The sequence below is a fragment of the Sinocyclocheilus rhinocerous genome, unplaced genomic scaffold (assembly GCF_001515625.1).
Source record: "Sinocyclocheilus rhinocerous isolate Xijiao unplaced genomic scaffold, SAMN03320098_v1.1 scaffold50, whole genome shotgun sequence".
NCBI classification, from domain to species: domain Eukaryota; kingdom Metazoa; phylum Chordata; class Actinopteri; order Cypriniformes; family Cyprinidae; genus Sinocyclocheilus; species Sinocyclocheilus rhinocerous.
In genome coordinates this window covers 2,074,978-2,089,977 of record NW_015641057.1, presented here as the reverse complement: position 1 = coordinate 2,089,977, position 15,000 = coordinate 2,074,978, and the positions used below count along the sequence as shown (strand labels likewise).

Here is a 15,000-nt window from a genome sequence, read left to right as displayed (position 1 = left end):
CTTGGGGTTTTAGATTAAGTTATCTCTCCTACTTTCTGCTCAAACGGACACTTTTCAGACTCAACAAAAATATGCTGTTTTGCTCCTTCTGAAGCCAAATTTCATGCAAATCACTGTCTTAAATGTTATGCAATGGCTGAATATTTCTATATTAGGAGCTTTTTATTAACAAATCAAACCCTTCATTCTGCAATTCTCATCGACCACCCTAAACCATTTATTCACTTACTCTGAAATTTGTCTGTACAACGTTAAGGTTTACACCTTAACTTCAACTTCCTCAGATTTTCTTAGCTGTTCTAGATGTAAACAGGACATACACACATTACTTACATGCAGTGGCATCCACAAGTCTGAGACCACTTTTTTTGCTTTAAAACACAAAAGCAAATAAACTTTCAGGATTAACCATTTTACTAAAATTGGATAGATGGATGGAAAGATGGAAAGATGGATGGAAAGATGACTCTGAAATATTAACGCTGGGTCATTACAGTGCAGTTATTGCCCCTTTAATAAGACATTCATTAGACTGCAATAATAGCTGTTATGCAGAACAGAGCTTTGCAGGCCCAGCTTTTAGACTGTCACACAGTTGTTAGAGGTGAGTGAGTAGAAACGTTTATGAGAGTGACTTCTCTATAATTCATGTGTTGAATTGTCCTCACGTGTCTTTATAAAATGAGGGTCATTATGGGAGTGTGTGAGTCAGTTTTGTCTGTCTAAAAAATTTGTGTGAGTCAGTTTTGTGACTTCTGTTTGACTGGGGCTTCCCTCTTCATTGTCACACTGCTCAGGGCCATGAGCGATGACCTCACTGCACTCATCATTCACAGTAAAAGATGACATCAACAGAAGACCACCATGCTCTATTCAATAAACTATTTATTTATTTATTTATTTTTACTACTATGTGTATCTAATTGGATATTTCCATAGACGTTTGTTATAGAAACAATTCTTTAAATAACTGACACAATTAGATATATTTTCTCAACATTTAAATCAAATTCTATGTTTTTATTGTACAATTTACTGTAAACCTCTTTGGATATTTGTATTGATTAAAGCTTTGCAATGGTATAAGCTACATGAAAATATCAAGCCATATATGTTTGTTATAGAAATATATTCATGTAACATTTGACTTTTTATTAATGTTAAATAAATGTTTTATTAAAAATAAAAATAAATTAATATAATTAATTAAAAATGTATGAGGTATTCTATAAATATTTTATATAAATATAGAATTCTCTAAAAAAAATATCTAATTAAATTCTACATTTGTAAACAACTTTGGATATTTGTATAGATTAAAACTTTGCTATATTATAAGCTACACATAAAAATATCAATATCACGTTTAATAAAGTTCAGCTTTTTCCTCTCCTAACATTTATTTTTTTTGTCTATCATCCTTTACTATTTTATTTCTAGGAGACCTGAATATTAATTAGATATAGGCTGAAAGACCAAGAAGAAGAAAATACTCTGGGTGTGTCAGCATGAACTGGACGTTGTCAAACAGAGGATGGGTAAAGTCAGACCTCTATGGGTACAAAGAAGAACTGCAGGTCTGCATAACTCATATCAGAATGCATGTCATCATGAGGCAAAGCAGCAATGGGATGGAATAAAAAAATCCCTTTTTGCAAATTTCATCTCTAAACATTGTTATGCTCTTATCCTCAATACTTATGTCTGCCAGACATTTCCATGTTTCTCCTGCAGTGTGATCTATTTTTAAAACAACCTATTCTCCCTTCATCTTTTCCTTCTCAGCTACCCTTAAATAATGGCTTTACTGTAGAATAAACTGACACATACTGACCAATCATGACATTTCCATGTTTATCCTGCAGTGTGATCTATTTTTAAAACAACCTATTCTCCCTTCATCTTTTCCTTCTCAGCTACCCTTAAATAATGGCTTTACTGTAGAATAAACTGACACATACTGACCAATCATGAAACTATTTAAATTTAAAATGAAAATTTAAAGGCAAGTGAGAAGTGAGTGAGAAGGCAAAATATATGTATCTTCTTTCTATCGTTCTACATTGGTAAACATCAAAGTATGCACTAAAAAAAATGTGTAGAAACAATTTACATTCAGAAATTGTTAGCAAATTTGACAGTAACAAAGAAACACCAAGAAACTAAACATTACATTAAGTAGAAAAAACTGAAATTGTATCTTATTGTAAAACATACTCAAATAATCCGTTTTATTTACAACTTCAAAAAAGAATTTATTTTAAAGAACTGTAATTAAATTGAATCATTGTCAGAACAATTTTTTTAATTCTTTCTCTAATAATTAAAACTCCCAAGACAGGCGTTACTAATCATAGCCTAGATTTTAAAAAAAGCATTCAAACTTCTAGCTCATCTTCAAAAGGACATTTTAGGGACAGCAGAATAAATAAAACATTCAGAATTCTCTGTTCTATTCTCTGCAGGCATAGCTAAACACAGCCAAAACGCTCTCTGCTTCTGTAAACCAACGTGATCCCTGGATCTGTGATCCCAAAGCACGTGTAATTTCTCCTCCATTACATTTCTCCGTCAGAGAACAGTCCATGATTTTACTAAACACAAAACAAGTCAACCTCTGGGACCCTGATAAACACTGCTGCCTCAGCACTGGCTGCCCTTCAGAAGCCTGATTCTAAAAAAAGACGCCTGTAGAGGTGAAACAAAGCTATCAGGCAATGCAGACAAGCCTCAGTAGTCCTCTGCACAGACAGAGCTGCAAAGCCACTACTGAGAACCCCATAAATGCTGTGTATGTGTGTGAAAGCCAGAATAAATCAAGCAGCCAGGTTTTCCATTATTTTTCTCTTTTCTTTTTGCTGCTTACCCTACAAGGACAGTTCTAGAGTCAGTGGACATTCAGGGCTTAGGACAGATAAATAACGGTATATATACATTTCAGAATGAATGCTGAAACATTATAATAGCATAGTGTAAGTGTTTTCAAGCGAAAAGGCACCAGAAGCAGCACTTTTAATATTGTATTAACCTCTGTATTCATGTATTTAAAAAAGCTAAAATAATAATAATAATAAATAAATTACTAGTAAATTTCAAAAATAATTACAAAAACTGAAGAAAAAAACCCCACATTGATTTAAACATAAGATTTTAAAGTAAAAATACTAAAATAGTCCTTTATTGCAAGATGGACTCCAAAACTCTTTATTTACAGTTTTGAAAAACAATTATTTTCACTCTTTAATAGTTTTGTACATTAACAGCACAGTACACATAACAGTTGGGTTGCTGCAAGATTATTGTTTTATTTAGAAGGTTGTTGAATGAGTGCATCAGGGACAAAAAAATAGCTGCTTAGTTTGCCAACCTTTGCAAAGTTCATTACATTGAGAAAAAAAACAAAAAAAAAAACAACAACATCATTCTGGGCTTTCACTAAAAACAATCAGGGTTTACATCCTGAAAGCACCACTGGTGCCACCCATGTTTCATCATCTTTTCCTGCTCCTCGTCTCTCCCTCTCTTTCTTCCTCTCTGTCTCTCAATGGGCCTATGATAAATTCTGTCATGTTTAATCAGTGGCTAAACTCCCAGCGGCTGCTGTTTCTCCACTCACACTCCTGAGAGTGAATTAATTCAGCAAATCAGGTTTTTTATTGTCTTCCCGACACCCTCATTTGTTTGCCTGATGCCACCTGCTTCCCCTTTTATTCCCTCTTTTTCAACATGCTCTAAATATACCGTCTCTCTTCTATTCATTTACCATACCAGCTCACCACACCCTTTCTGCTCACACAGACTCCGCATGCTCTTTCCCGTTTTCTCTCCCCTCTTGCTTTCTCTCTGTCTCTCTCTCACTCCGTGTGTGGGTGTGGCAAAATGCAGCATTGGCTGGTTTTAAAGAAACAGAGCCTGGTTGTTATGACAACCTGAAGATGAAGGGATAAGAAAAGACACTAAGTGCCAAGATCGCAATGTAAACATTATGGCGCGTGTTTGGAGAGGAAGTGAGGGAGACAGAGGAGTAAAGGGAACAAAAGACACGTTACTTGATTAACTACTGGTCAATGATTGTGCCAATGAATCATGTGCTTTAGCTCATAACTGTAGGACATAACTACGAATGGGTAATGATGGAGCAAAAAATAATCAATATTTTATGGTTTATTTTGCTCTAAACTCACGTCAGGGAGTCAGGGGGACCATAACCCTAACCAAACAGCTATTATTGCCCATTTTATTCTAAATGTTTAAGGCTAAAAACAATAAATATTCTGTGCTAAGATAATCATGCAATAAAGATTCTTTTTAAAATGATGCTGCAAACGAATTGTTAAATCAGAGTTACAAATTAATTGATTTGAACTGATTGATGGACAAAGAGTTGAAATGTACCATTTGCCAAAACTAACATTTGCATAACAGATGCAATTCTAAATTCTTTACTTTCACGTTCTCATTCTTGCAAGTCATGATACAAGGACGAATTGGAAGGAAAATGTTCTAATGACATGGTCTTGAAAAATATTTTTTTTAATTATTTCACTGCAAAAGAATATATTGTGAATAATAAATCTATCCTGCAGCACAACTGATGTTGAATTGAGTTTCTCTTCATACGAGTGGACCTCTTTGCATTAAGGCACATTACTAAAATGTAAAGCAATTAGCCGAACTGTATCTTAGTAATGTGCTTATGAAATCAATTTAATGCTCTGTACAAGCCAGAGTCAGTGCAGGACTGTAATGAAACCTTTGCTGTTGACACTCTTATTCATACTGCTGGTCAACAAATATCAAATGAGCAACCTCTGCTCATATAAGCAAACTATCACAAACACACATATATACCACTCACTCTATAAAGAGCATGACTGTGTCTGCGGTTGTTGTCACAGTGACTCTTGTCCTCAGCAGAACTGGAGCACAGGGTGGGGCTTCGGTGTGATTGACAGTGATGATGTCAGAACTATGATCTCAGACTGCAAACCATGGGCTCCTGCGATGCAGAACGGAAAATTACCGGCCCCTCCCCCACTACATGTCCCATCTCTCTCCCTCTCTTTGGATTTTTCCCTCTACCTTTTATCCCATCTCTCCTTCCTCAACACCCCCACTCTCCTCCCTTTCTCTATCCCTCTTTTTCTCTCTCCCATCCCCCTCTCGTTCTCCCACACAGGCAACATGCATCCGCTTAGAAGGAAAATCTCAGCCGGTGCAAAGACAATAATAGAGCTGAATTCTGTTTTGTGTGGTTCTGCTTAACGCAACAAAACACAGCAAAGCACAAACCTGCAGGTGTACTGTAAAACATCAGAATAGATAACATTAAGATATCTACTGTATATATTACAGTAATATATACAGTAAAATTAAAATTAAGATATATACTGTATATATATATATATATATATATATATATATATACACACACACATACACACACACACACACACACATACATATACACATACATACACATAATTCTTTTTTTAACCACAGTATGACCAGAGATAGAACACTAATATGTTGCTTAGAAACCATCTAAATCATCCTCATGCATATAACTGATGCAATCCACTAAAGTGTACAGCAGAGACAAACACAACCGGATTGATCTAAAAGCATAGGGATGATAGAGAGAAAGCATCCAACTGGCCAATAACAATATCAAACCGTGCAAGAAAATAAAATACAGGTTTAATTTGCAAATGAGACAGCACTATATATAGGGATATAAGACAGCCCTTCTCCAAATTACAAGCTGTAGAAATGATCTGTATTGCTCCCACCCTGCTGAGAGGTCTCAGCTGCAAGGAGAGACAGTGTGTGGATAGACTGCAGTTAAAATTCTAATCTACTGAACTCTGTTTACGAAGTGAATTTAAATGAAAATTCAATTGGGAAATAGCTTCTAAAATTATTGAAAGGCACACAAAGAGGTTGAAAAGGAGCACCACCAGTAACAAGTATTGCCTGCAGAAAGTAAAAAAAAGCTAAAAAAATAGGGAAAAGGCATGTGTTCAGTAAGATAGAAATTTAAGCCCAGTAGTAGCATCCTTTTTTGCCGTTTATGTGCCAGAGATCATCCAAGGGGAGCACAGAAGCCGGGCATGGACTCCTTAACAAACATGACCCAGGCAGCGACAAATCCGCTCCACGTGACAGCCGTCTGACTCTTGTTCAGACCTAGAAACAAACGTAGTAATCTCTGCATAATACAAGTGTCCAGAACTGGGGGAAAAAACAATAAACAAAAAAATAACAATAAAATAACAGCTGCAAATATGAGGAAAAACCCTTGAAACTGATCTGTATAGTTTGGCCAAACATAAAATTTGGTATTCCATATAGGCACCATAAAAAAATTACTGCTCAATTCAGCACACTGTTGCTGGACAGATTCAAACTATGCTTATCAGTGTGTTTCAGCACCATGGAGAGCTCTCAGTCTCAGGCAATCTAAAAAGGCCCATGAATCAGCAGAGGTGTCAGGAACTCAATACAAGACTTGGAACTATGTAAAAGCACACATAGGAACTTCAGGCTAAAAATTATATTTTAACTGGACAAATAGAGGCCCCCTAGAAAGGCTTACCTTTTCTTTATTAGGAAGTGTTTGTGTTCTGGTAAATGTGTCTCCTTCATTAATACTGATTAGTTCTGCATCTGCAGGCGGAAATGGCGCAGGGAAAACCACTACGTCACTCTTCAGTGTGTCGGAGCTAAAACACACGTCATACTGCTGAGCAGATTTGGAGTAAGACCAGCTCCCGTCAGGGTGTGTGGTGATCATCGGGGCGCTGTACCTGCCCAAACTCCTGTCTGTCCTGTGGCATTTTACAGCCATCAAACTGATGAGACTCAGTAAAAAGATGACGGACACGCACACAATGGCGATCAGCAAATACAGATTTAAATCCGAGAAACTCTCCTCCTTTATCGGCGCGTGTCTGAATGGAGTCTTGACGTCACCTGCGCTTTCAACAACCACAACATCAATAGACACAGTCGCTGACAGTGAGGGCTCTCCGTTATCACAAACCAAAATGACCAGCGGGTGAGTTTTCAGGTCATTGTCACTCATTCTCCTCTTAGTCCTGATCTCCCCGCTGCTGGTTCCGATTCGGAACAGATTGTTTCCTTTGGGTTCAGAGATGTGGTAAGACAGCAGCGCATTGTAACCAGAATCTGCATCTACAGCCCTGATCTTGGCCACAAAGTAGCCCGCATCAGCAGAATAGGGAATGTTCTCTGTGTTAACAGAACCGAGCTCGGAATAGGGCGCGAGAATCCCGGGACTGTTGTCATTCTCATCCAGGATAAAAACATTGACAGTCACGTTACTGCTGAGCGGAGGAACACCAGCGTCTGTGGCCTGAACTTTATACTCAAACGTTTTTGTCTCCTCATAGTTAAATGACTGTAAACTGTGTATATCCCCACTATCAGGGTTTATACTAACAGCCGAATATGCATTTCCAGATTTATGAAGTGGTTCCAATAATGCATAAGTAATTTTGGAATTTTCATCTAAATCTGGATCAACAGCTGAAATAGTGTAAATGATTTGGCCTTTAGGGCTATTTTCTTTTACAAAGATATTTATGACAGGATTTGGGAAACGTGGCGGATTGTCATTAACATCAGATACATGTACTGTAAAAACACGAGTGGCAGAAAGAGGCGGAGTCCCTTCGTCTGACGCCATGATTGTGACATTATATCGATCAACACGCTCTCTATTCAACGGCCCATCCACTACAAGAGAATAATAGTTTTTATACGACGACTGTAATTTAAAAGGAACATCACCTACCACTTTCCCATGCGTATTCCCATTCTTTCCCGAGTCTTTGTCCGATATCGTTATCAAAGCAACCGTTGTTTCTTTTTTAGCATCCTCCCTTACTGTGTTCACTTGTGACATTAATGATATTTCTGGCTCATTGTCGTTTATATCTAAAACCTCTACTAATATTTTACAGTGCGCGGATCGCGGACTCGACCCTTTGTCTTTAGCCTGAGCATGAATCTCGTATGCATTGTGTTGCTCAAAATCCACACTGCCCTGCACTGAAATCACGCCGGTGGAAGAGTCCATTTTAAAAAGGCTGTTTGCTTTGTCATCGCTGTCTTGGTGCACTAAAGAATAAATAATTTCACTATTCAAACCCTCATCTAAATCACTGGCATTTAGATTTATGACTAATGTTCCCACTGGTGCAGTTTCAACAAGTCGCACTTTGTAAAGAGCTTTACCAAACACGGGTGCGTTATCATTCACATCTTGCACATTTATGACTATCTGCATTGTGCCTGATTTGGGAGGTTTTCCTCCGTCTACAGCAGTCAATGTGAGCTGGATCACAGGCTGTTTTTCTCGATCTAAAGCTTTCTGCAGTACTAACTCAGACGACACGCTCTGCTCTCCTCCGCTTTGTACATCCAGAGAAAAGTGCTCGTTTGGACTCAGCTTGTAGTTTTTAACCGAGTTCGCGCCAACATCAGGGTCCGACGCGCTAGGCAACTGAAATCGGTCTCCAACAAAGGACAATTCTGAAATATTAAATTGCTTAGAATTCATACGAAACGACGGAGCATTGTCATTAATGTCTAAAATGTTTATCTCAATGCGAAACAGGTTTAACGGATTATCAACAATGGCTTCTAAATTCACTGAACATTGCGGTGAGGCTGGACAAAATTCTTCCCTGTCGATCCTTTCGCTGACAAACAGAACACCGGTTTTCAAATTAACCTCAAAATATGTCCTTCCCAAAACTGCGGGGATATGAAATCCGCGTGATTCCAGTTCTTGAACATTCAAATTAAGATCCTTTGCGATATTTCCAACAAACGTCCCCGTGTTCACCTCCTCTGAAATGGAATATGCGATCTGGGCTGAAGCTATAGACAGCAAGCGCAGCAAAACCAGACAAAAAACGGTCCAACCAAGAAGAATTATCCGAGCCATTGCGCATCTATTTAGTAAATATTAATAAAAACATGTTCCATTCTTTGGTTAAATTATCATATGTGCCAATTCGTTTCAATGCTTACAGCCATAAAGACGAAACAGAACAAAGCGCATAAGCGCGCGCTCAAAGCAGATTGAGGAGGAGCCAATGTGGGCGTGCACAAAAGTTGCAAAACACTTCAATACTGACACCAAGTGGCTTCGAAAAGAAAACTATAATATGACAATATCAGTTAAAACATTACTTTCCTCATCTGTACATTATAGAAATATGGCAAACACATTTGTTTTAAGTTATTTTTTTATTTTACGCATTTGACAATTGTGTTAACTTGTAAGATATGTTATATCTTACCTTTTCTTTATTAGGAAGTGTTTGTGTTCTTGTAAAAGTGTCTCCTCCATTAATACTGATCAGTTCTGCATCTGCAGGCGGAAATGGCGCAGGGAAAACCACTACGTCACTCTTCAATGTGTCCGAGCTAAAACACACGTCATACTGCTGAGTAGATTTGGAGTAAGACCAGCTCCCGTCAGGGTGAGTGGTGATCATCGGGGCGCTGTACCTGCCCAAACTCCTGTCTGTCCTGTGGCATTTCACAGCTAGCAAACTGATGAGACTCAGTAAAAAGATGACGGACACGCACACAATGGCGATCAGCAAATACAGATTTAAATCCGAGAAACTCTCCTCCTTTATCGGCGCGTGTCTGAATGGAGTCTTGACGTCACCTGCGCTTTCAACAACCACAACATCAATAGACACAGTCGCTGACAGTGAGGGCTCTCCGTTATCACAAACCAAAATGACCAGCGGGTGAGTTTTCAGGTCATTGTCACTCATTCTCCTCTTAGTCCTGATCTCCCCGCTGCTGGTTCCGATTCGGAACAGATTGTTTCCTTTGGGTTCAGAGATGTGGTAAGACAGCAGCGCATTGTAACCAGAATCTGCATCTACAGCCCTGATCTTGGCCACAAAGTAGCCCGCATCAGCAGAATAGGGAATGTTCTCCGTGTTAACGGAACCGAGCTCGGAATAGGGCGCGAGAATCCCGGGACTGTTGTCATTCTCATCCAGGATAAAAACATTGACAGTCACGTTACTGCTGAGCGGAGGAACACCAGAGTCTGTGGCCTGAACTTTAAACTCAAACGTTTTCATCTCCTCATAGTTAAACGACTGTAAACTGTGTATTTCGCCACTGTCAGAGTTTATGTTGATCATGGATGTTACTGGGCCGCTTTTCGAGCTTTCTAGTAAAGAATATGTTATTCGAGCATTATCACCTACGTCAGGATCAAAAGCAGATACTGTATGAATAACAGCTCCAATCTGACTGTTCTCTTTCACATAAACATTAATGACGGGCTCTGGAAAGCGCGGCGCGTTGTCATTCACATCAGAAACGTGTACAGTAATGACACTGGTGCTAGAGAGAGGCGGAGTGCCTTCATCAGTAGCTGTGATAGTCACGTTATACTCAGACGCGCGCTCCCTGTCTAAAGGCCCATTAACAACTAAAGTATAATAATTCTTGTACGACTTCTGAACTTTAAAAGGAGCAGAGCCCTGAATGTTTAATGTTACCTGTCCGTTTTTACCAGCATCACTATCAGTTACAGTTATCATTCCAACCATTGTGTCAATCGGAGCATCTTCTTTAACAGTTCTCACTAAAGACGTCACAGATATCTCTGGTATGTTGTCATTGACATCCTCGACCTCGACCAGTACTTTACAGTGTGCTCCTCTCGGGTTATTACTTTTATCTTTTGCTTGTACTCGAAGTTCAATTGCATTCTTCTGCTCATAATCTACATCATTTTTTACAGTAATTTCACCTGTTTCTGGATTTATCAAAAATGCATCTACATTTTTATCATTGTTGTGGTTGACAATTGCATACATTATCTCACCGTTTACGCCCTCATCTAAATCAACAGCTTGAACCGTTATCACATGAGCACCAGGCGCTGCATTCTCAGTAATTTTAGCTTTGTACAAAGACTTACTGAAAACAGGAATATTATCGTTAACATCAACAACGTTAACTATAATTTCTGTTGTACCAGATTTTGGAGGTTTTCCTCCGTCTACAGCGGTCAGTGTAAGATGAATTACAGCTTGTTTTTCTCGATCTAAAGCTTTCTGCAATACTAATTCAGCAGACACACTCTGATCTCTTCCGCTCTGTACATCCAGAGAGAAGTGTTCATTCGGACTCAGCTTGTAGCTCTTTAAGGAGTTACTGCCCACATCTGCGTCAAACGCGCTTTGCAATGGAAATCTCTCCCCTGAAATAGTTGATTCGGTAATATTCAGATGTGTGACTGATGTCCGAAATACGGGTGCATTATCATTAATGTCAACAACATTTATTTCAAATCGGTAAATATTCAATGGTGAGCTAATCATGGTTTCTAAAGGCAGAGAACATTTAATATTCTGCTCGCAAATCTCTTCTCGATCAACTCTCTCTCTGACATGGAGAATTCCAGTTTTAGTATTAACATCGAAATACCTCTTATTCGGTCCCGGAACAATATGAAACCCTCGAACCTCAAGGTCCTGAATATTCAGATTAAAATCCTTCACCAAATTCCCAACTGTAGTGCCTGTGTTTGCTTCCTCCGACACTGAATACACCAGCTGTCCGCCCGCTATATTCCAAAGCCAACAGAGAAAGTACACAGAAATCCAAACCCGAAATCTTGATTGCCCTTTGGATGCCATTGCCTCTATATCTTCTGAATATGCCAAAATCATAAAAATCCGACAGCATAGTATCTGAGGAAATGTTCAAATGAAACCACGCACTACAGCAACTTCCAGACACAATGGTGAATTCTGAACAAAGCCTCTCTGCTCCGGAAGCTACAAAATGAGGCGGAGCTTAGTGGAGTCAGGAAAATTCTGGTGTAAAATGAAAGGCTAGTGACATCATGCGGACAACTGCAAACTGCACCGTTTCTAAATAAAATATTTTGATATGTTTAAGCCTTCGGTTATAGGACCATAAAATTAAAATACATTTGATAATGCCTAAAATGGAGGAAGTATCGTTGAGTGTCCAGATTATACTGGCTATAATCAGAACAGTGACACTGAACTCACACACTTAACAAGCCAATTTAATAACTGGGAAAAAAGTACAAGACAGGTTTAGAGGACCTGAAACGGACTTATATTACTTATGTTAGTGCAGGGTTTGTTAAAGATTTTTTAAATTTTTTTTGGTCAGCCAAACACCTTTGCATGGAAGCCCGTTCCCGCCACTTTGAGAAAAAAATATAATTCTTTAAGTCATAATAATGAGATACTTTCTCATAATTATGACTTAGTTTCTAATTATATTGAGAAACTTTCTCATAATAACGACTTACTATGTCATAGTAATGAGAAACGTTCTCATAATTATGAGTTAATATATTGTAATATTCAGGCTTCCTTACCTTTGGCTTAAATTATTTACTTAAAGTACCCCCTGTGATTTTAATTAAATATTTAAATTATTTAATGGCACTTTTTTTTTTTTTGCATGTATGTTTCAAAAACATTTATTTTTTAACCGTTTGAAAGTTTTTATCAGAATTAGTTTACATAGATATTGTTATTACAGATATAGAATGGCAGGACAATTTCATCACGATTATACTGTTTCCAAAATGATCAGAGCTATCAATATTATTACTGTATTGTTAAAATGTCCTGGAAATGTTCAAGTACTCACACACACACACACACACACACATTAATTTGAAAACTAACAGATTTTCAACAAATCAAAAATATTGGTTGGGTAACATACAGCATAACATATCTACTAACATGTATCACATGTTTAAATAAAGTTTTGACAAAAGTTTTATAAAATGATAAACCTCACATTTCAGCCTTTAATTTTTTGTCAAAATGATACAATAGAGATTTTATCTACTTCATAAACAATTCTACATAGGCTACTTTATTATTATAGCGTTTTAGATTTTTTTAGAAGACACATTAGTTTGTTTTCCATCTATCAATTAAGATTTACCACAAAATTTTGGCCCAGATGTCGCATTGGTCTCAACAAAAACAGCAGACAGGCTGAATAAAAGCTTAAATCCACTGTCTGACAGCAGGTGCTTATGGAACAGCAGAAATAGAGCTGAATTCACGGTAAACTCTCTAAACAAAGGACCGCTGCGATCATAAACACTACTTTATTACACATTTCAACCTTATATTTTATATTTCAAAATTATTTGTTTATTTAAATGGTATCATTTAACTCTAATGTTATTAATTAATAGTTTTTCACCAACTCACGAACCCCCTGAAAGAGCAGTAGATAAGAACATATGCGTTTTCAGCACCATGGACAGAGTATGTCGGTGCAAAAGAAGATAAAACTGCAGTTTAAGCCTTCGCGCAACGAGAGTAGATTCATTTAGGGAGAAAAAAGGTAAAACTGATTCTTATTTCTCCTCAAACCTGATATAAAATCACCTGAATTAGCAATATAGAGCACGAAAATTAAAAGTAGGCATTATCACCTACGTCAGGATCAAAAGCAGATACTGTATGAATAACAGCTCCAATCTGACTGTTCTCTTTCACATAAACATTAATGACGGGCTCTCGAAAGCGCGGCGCGTTGTCATTCACATCAGAAACGTGTACAGTAATGACACTGGTGCTAGAGAGAGGCGGAGTGCCTTCATCAGTAGCTGTGATAGTCACGTTATACTCATATGCGCGCTCCCTGTCTAAAGGCCCATTAACAACTAAAGTATAATAATTATTGTATGAGTTCTGAACTTTAAAAGGAGCAGAGCCCTGAATGTTTAATGTTACCAGTCCGTTTTTACCAGCATCACTATCAGTTACAGTTATCATTCCAACCATTGTGTCAATCGGAGCATCTTCTTTAACAGTTCTCACTAAAGACGTCACAGATATCTCTGGTATGTTGTCATTGACATCCTCGACCTCGACCAGTACTTTACAATGTGCAGCCCTCGGGTTATAACCTCTATCTTTTGCTTGTATTCGGATTTCAATTGCATTACTCTGCTCATAATCAACGTCTTTTTGCACAGTAATTTCACCTGTTTCAGGGTTTATCGAAAACGCATTTACATTTTTGTCATTGTCGTGGTTGACAACTGCATAAATTATATCACCGTTTACGCCCTCGTCTAAATCAACAGCTTGAACAGTTATAACGTGAGTACCAGGCGCTGCATTCTCATTGATTCGAGCTTTGTACAAAGACTTACTGAAAACAGGAATATTATCGTTAATATCCACAACATTAACAACAATCTGCATTGTACCGGATTTCGGTGGTTTTCCTCCGTCCACAGCGGTCAGTGTGAATTGGATAACAGGCTGTTTCTCTCGATCTAATGCTTTCTGTAGCACCAATTCAGCCGACACACTCCGCTCTCCTCCGCTCTGAACATCCAGAGAAAAATGCTCATTCGGACTCAGTTTGTAGTTCTTTACCGAATTAACTACAACATCAGCATCAAATGCTCTGTTTAACGGAAACCTCTCCCCCGGAAAAGCTGATTCACTGACATTCAAATTTGTTATTGATGTCCGAAATGCTGGTGCATTGTCATTAATATCAACAACATTTATTTCAAATCGGTAAATATTCAATGGTGAGCTAATCATGGCTTCTAAAGGCAGAGAACATTTAATATTCTGCTCGCAAATCTCTTCTCGATCAATTCTCTCTCTGACATGGAGAATTCCAGTTTTAGTATTAACATCGAAATACCGCTTGTTCGGTCCCGGAACAATATGAAACCCTCGAACCTCAAGGTCCTGAATATTCAGATTAAAATCCTTCACCAAATTCCCAACTGTAGTGCCTGTGTTTGCTTCCTCCGACACTGAATACACCAGCTGTCCGCCCGCTATATTCCAAAGCCAACAGAGAAAGTACACAGAAATCCAAACCCAAAATCGTGATTGCCCTTTGGATGCCATTGTCTCTAAATCTTCTGAATTTGACAAAATCATA

At 38.1% G+C, this 15,000-nt stretch overlaps 2 protein-coding genes and 1 long non-coding RNA gene across 4 annotated transcripts in view; 1 reads left to right on the top strand and 2 right to left on the bottom strand.

Moving 5' to 3' along the window:
- Positions 1-863, top strand: part of LOC107754499 (uncharacterized) — a 4,360-nt gene extending 3,497 nt beyond the window's left edge. For both annotated transcript variants that reach the window (XR_001641592.1, XR_001641591.1), the window contains exon 3: positions 798-863. This is a non-coding gene — a long non-coding RNA (uncharacterized LOC107754499). The remainder of the gene's footprint in view (positions 1-797) is intronic.
- Positions 1-11,740, bottom strand: part of LOC107754492 (protocadherin alpha-C2-like) — a 39,266-nt gene extending 27,526 nt beyond the window's left edge. The window contains exon 1 of the mRNA XM_016570967.1: positions 9,336-11,740. Within this exon, the coding sequence (XP_016426453.1) occupies positions 9,336-11,714 (2,379 nt within the window). The 5' untranslated portion in view covers positions 11,715-11,740. The remainder of the gene's footprint in view (positions 1-9,335) is intronic.
- LOC107754496 (protocadherin alpha-3-like) overlaps positions 5,858-15,000 on the bottom strand; it is a 24,311-nt gene continuing 15,168 nt past the window's right edge. Inside the window, exons 2-3 of the mRNA XM_016570973.1 lie at positions 6,599-7,118; positions 5,858-6,189 (exon numbers count right to left, since the gene is read on the bottom strand). Coding sequence (XP_016426459.1) covers positions 6,184-6,189; positions 6,599-7,118 — 526 coding nt within the window. The 3' untranslated portion in view covers positions 5,858-6,183. The remainder of the gene's footprint in view (positions 6,190-6,598; positions 7,119-15,000) is intronic.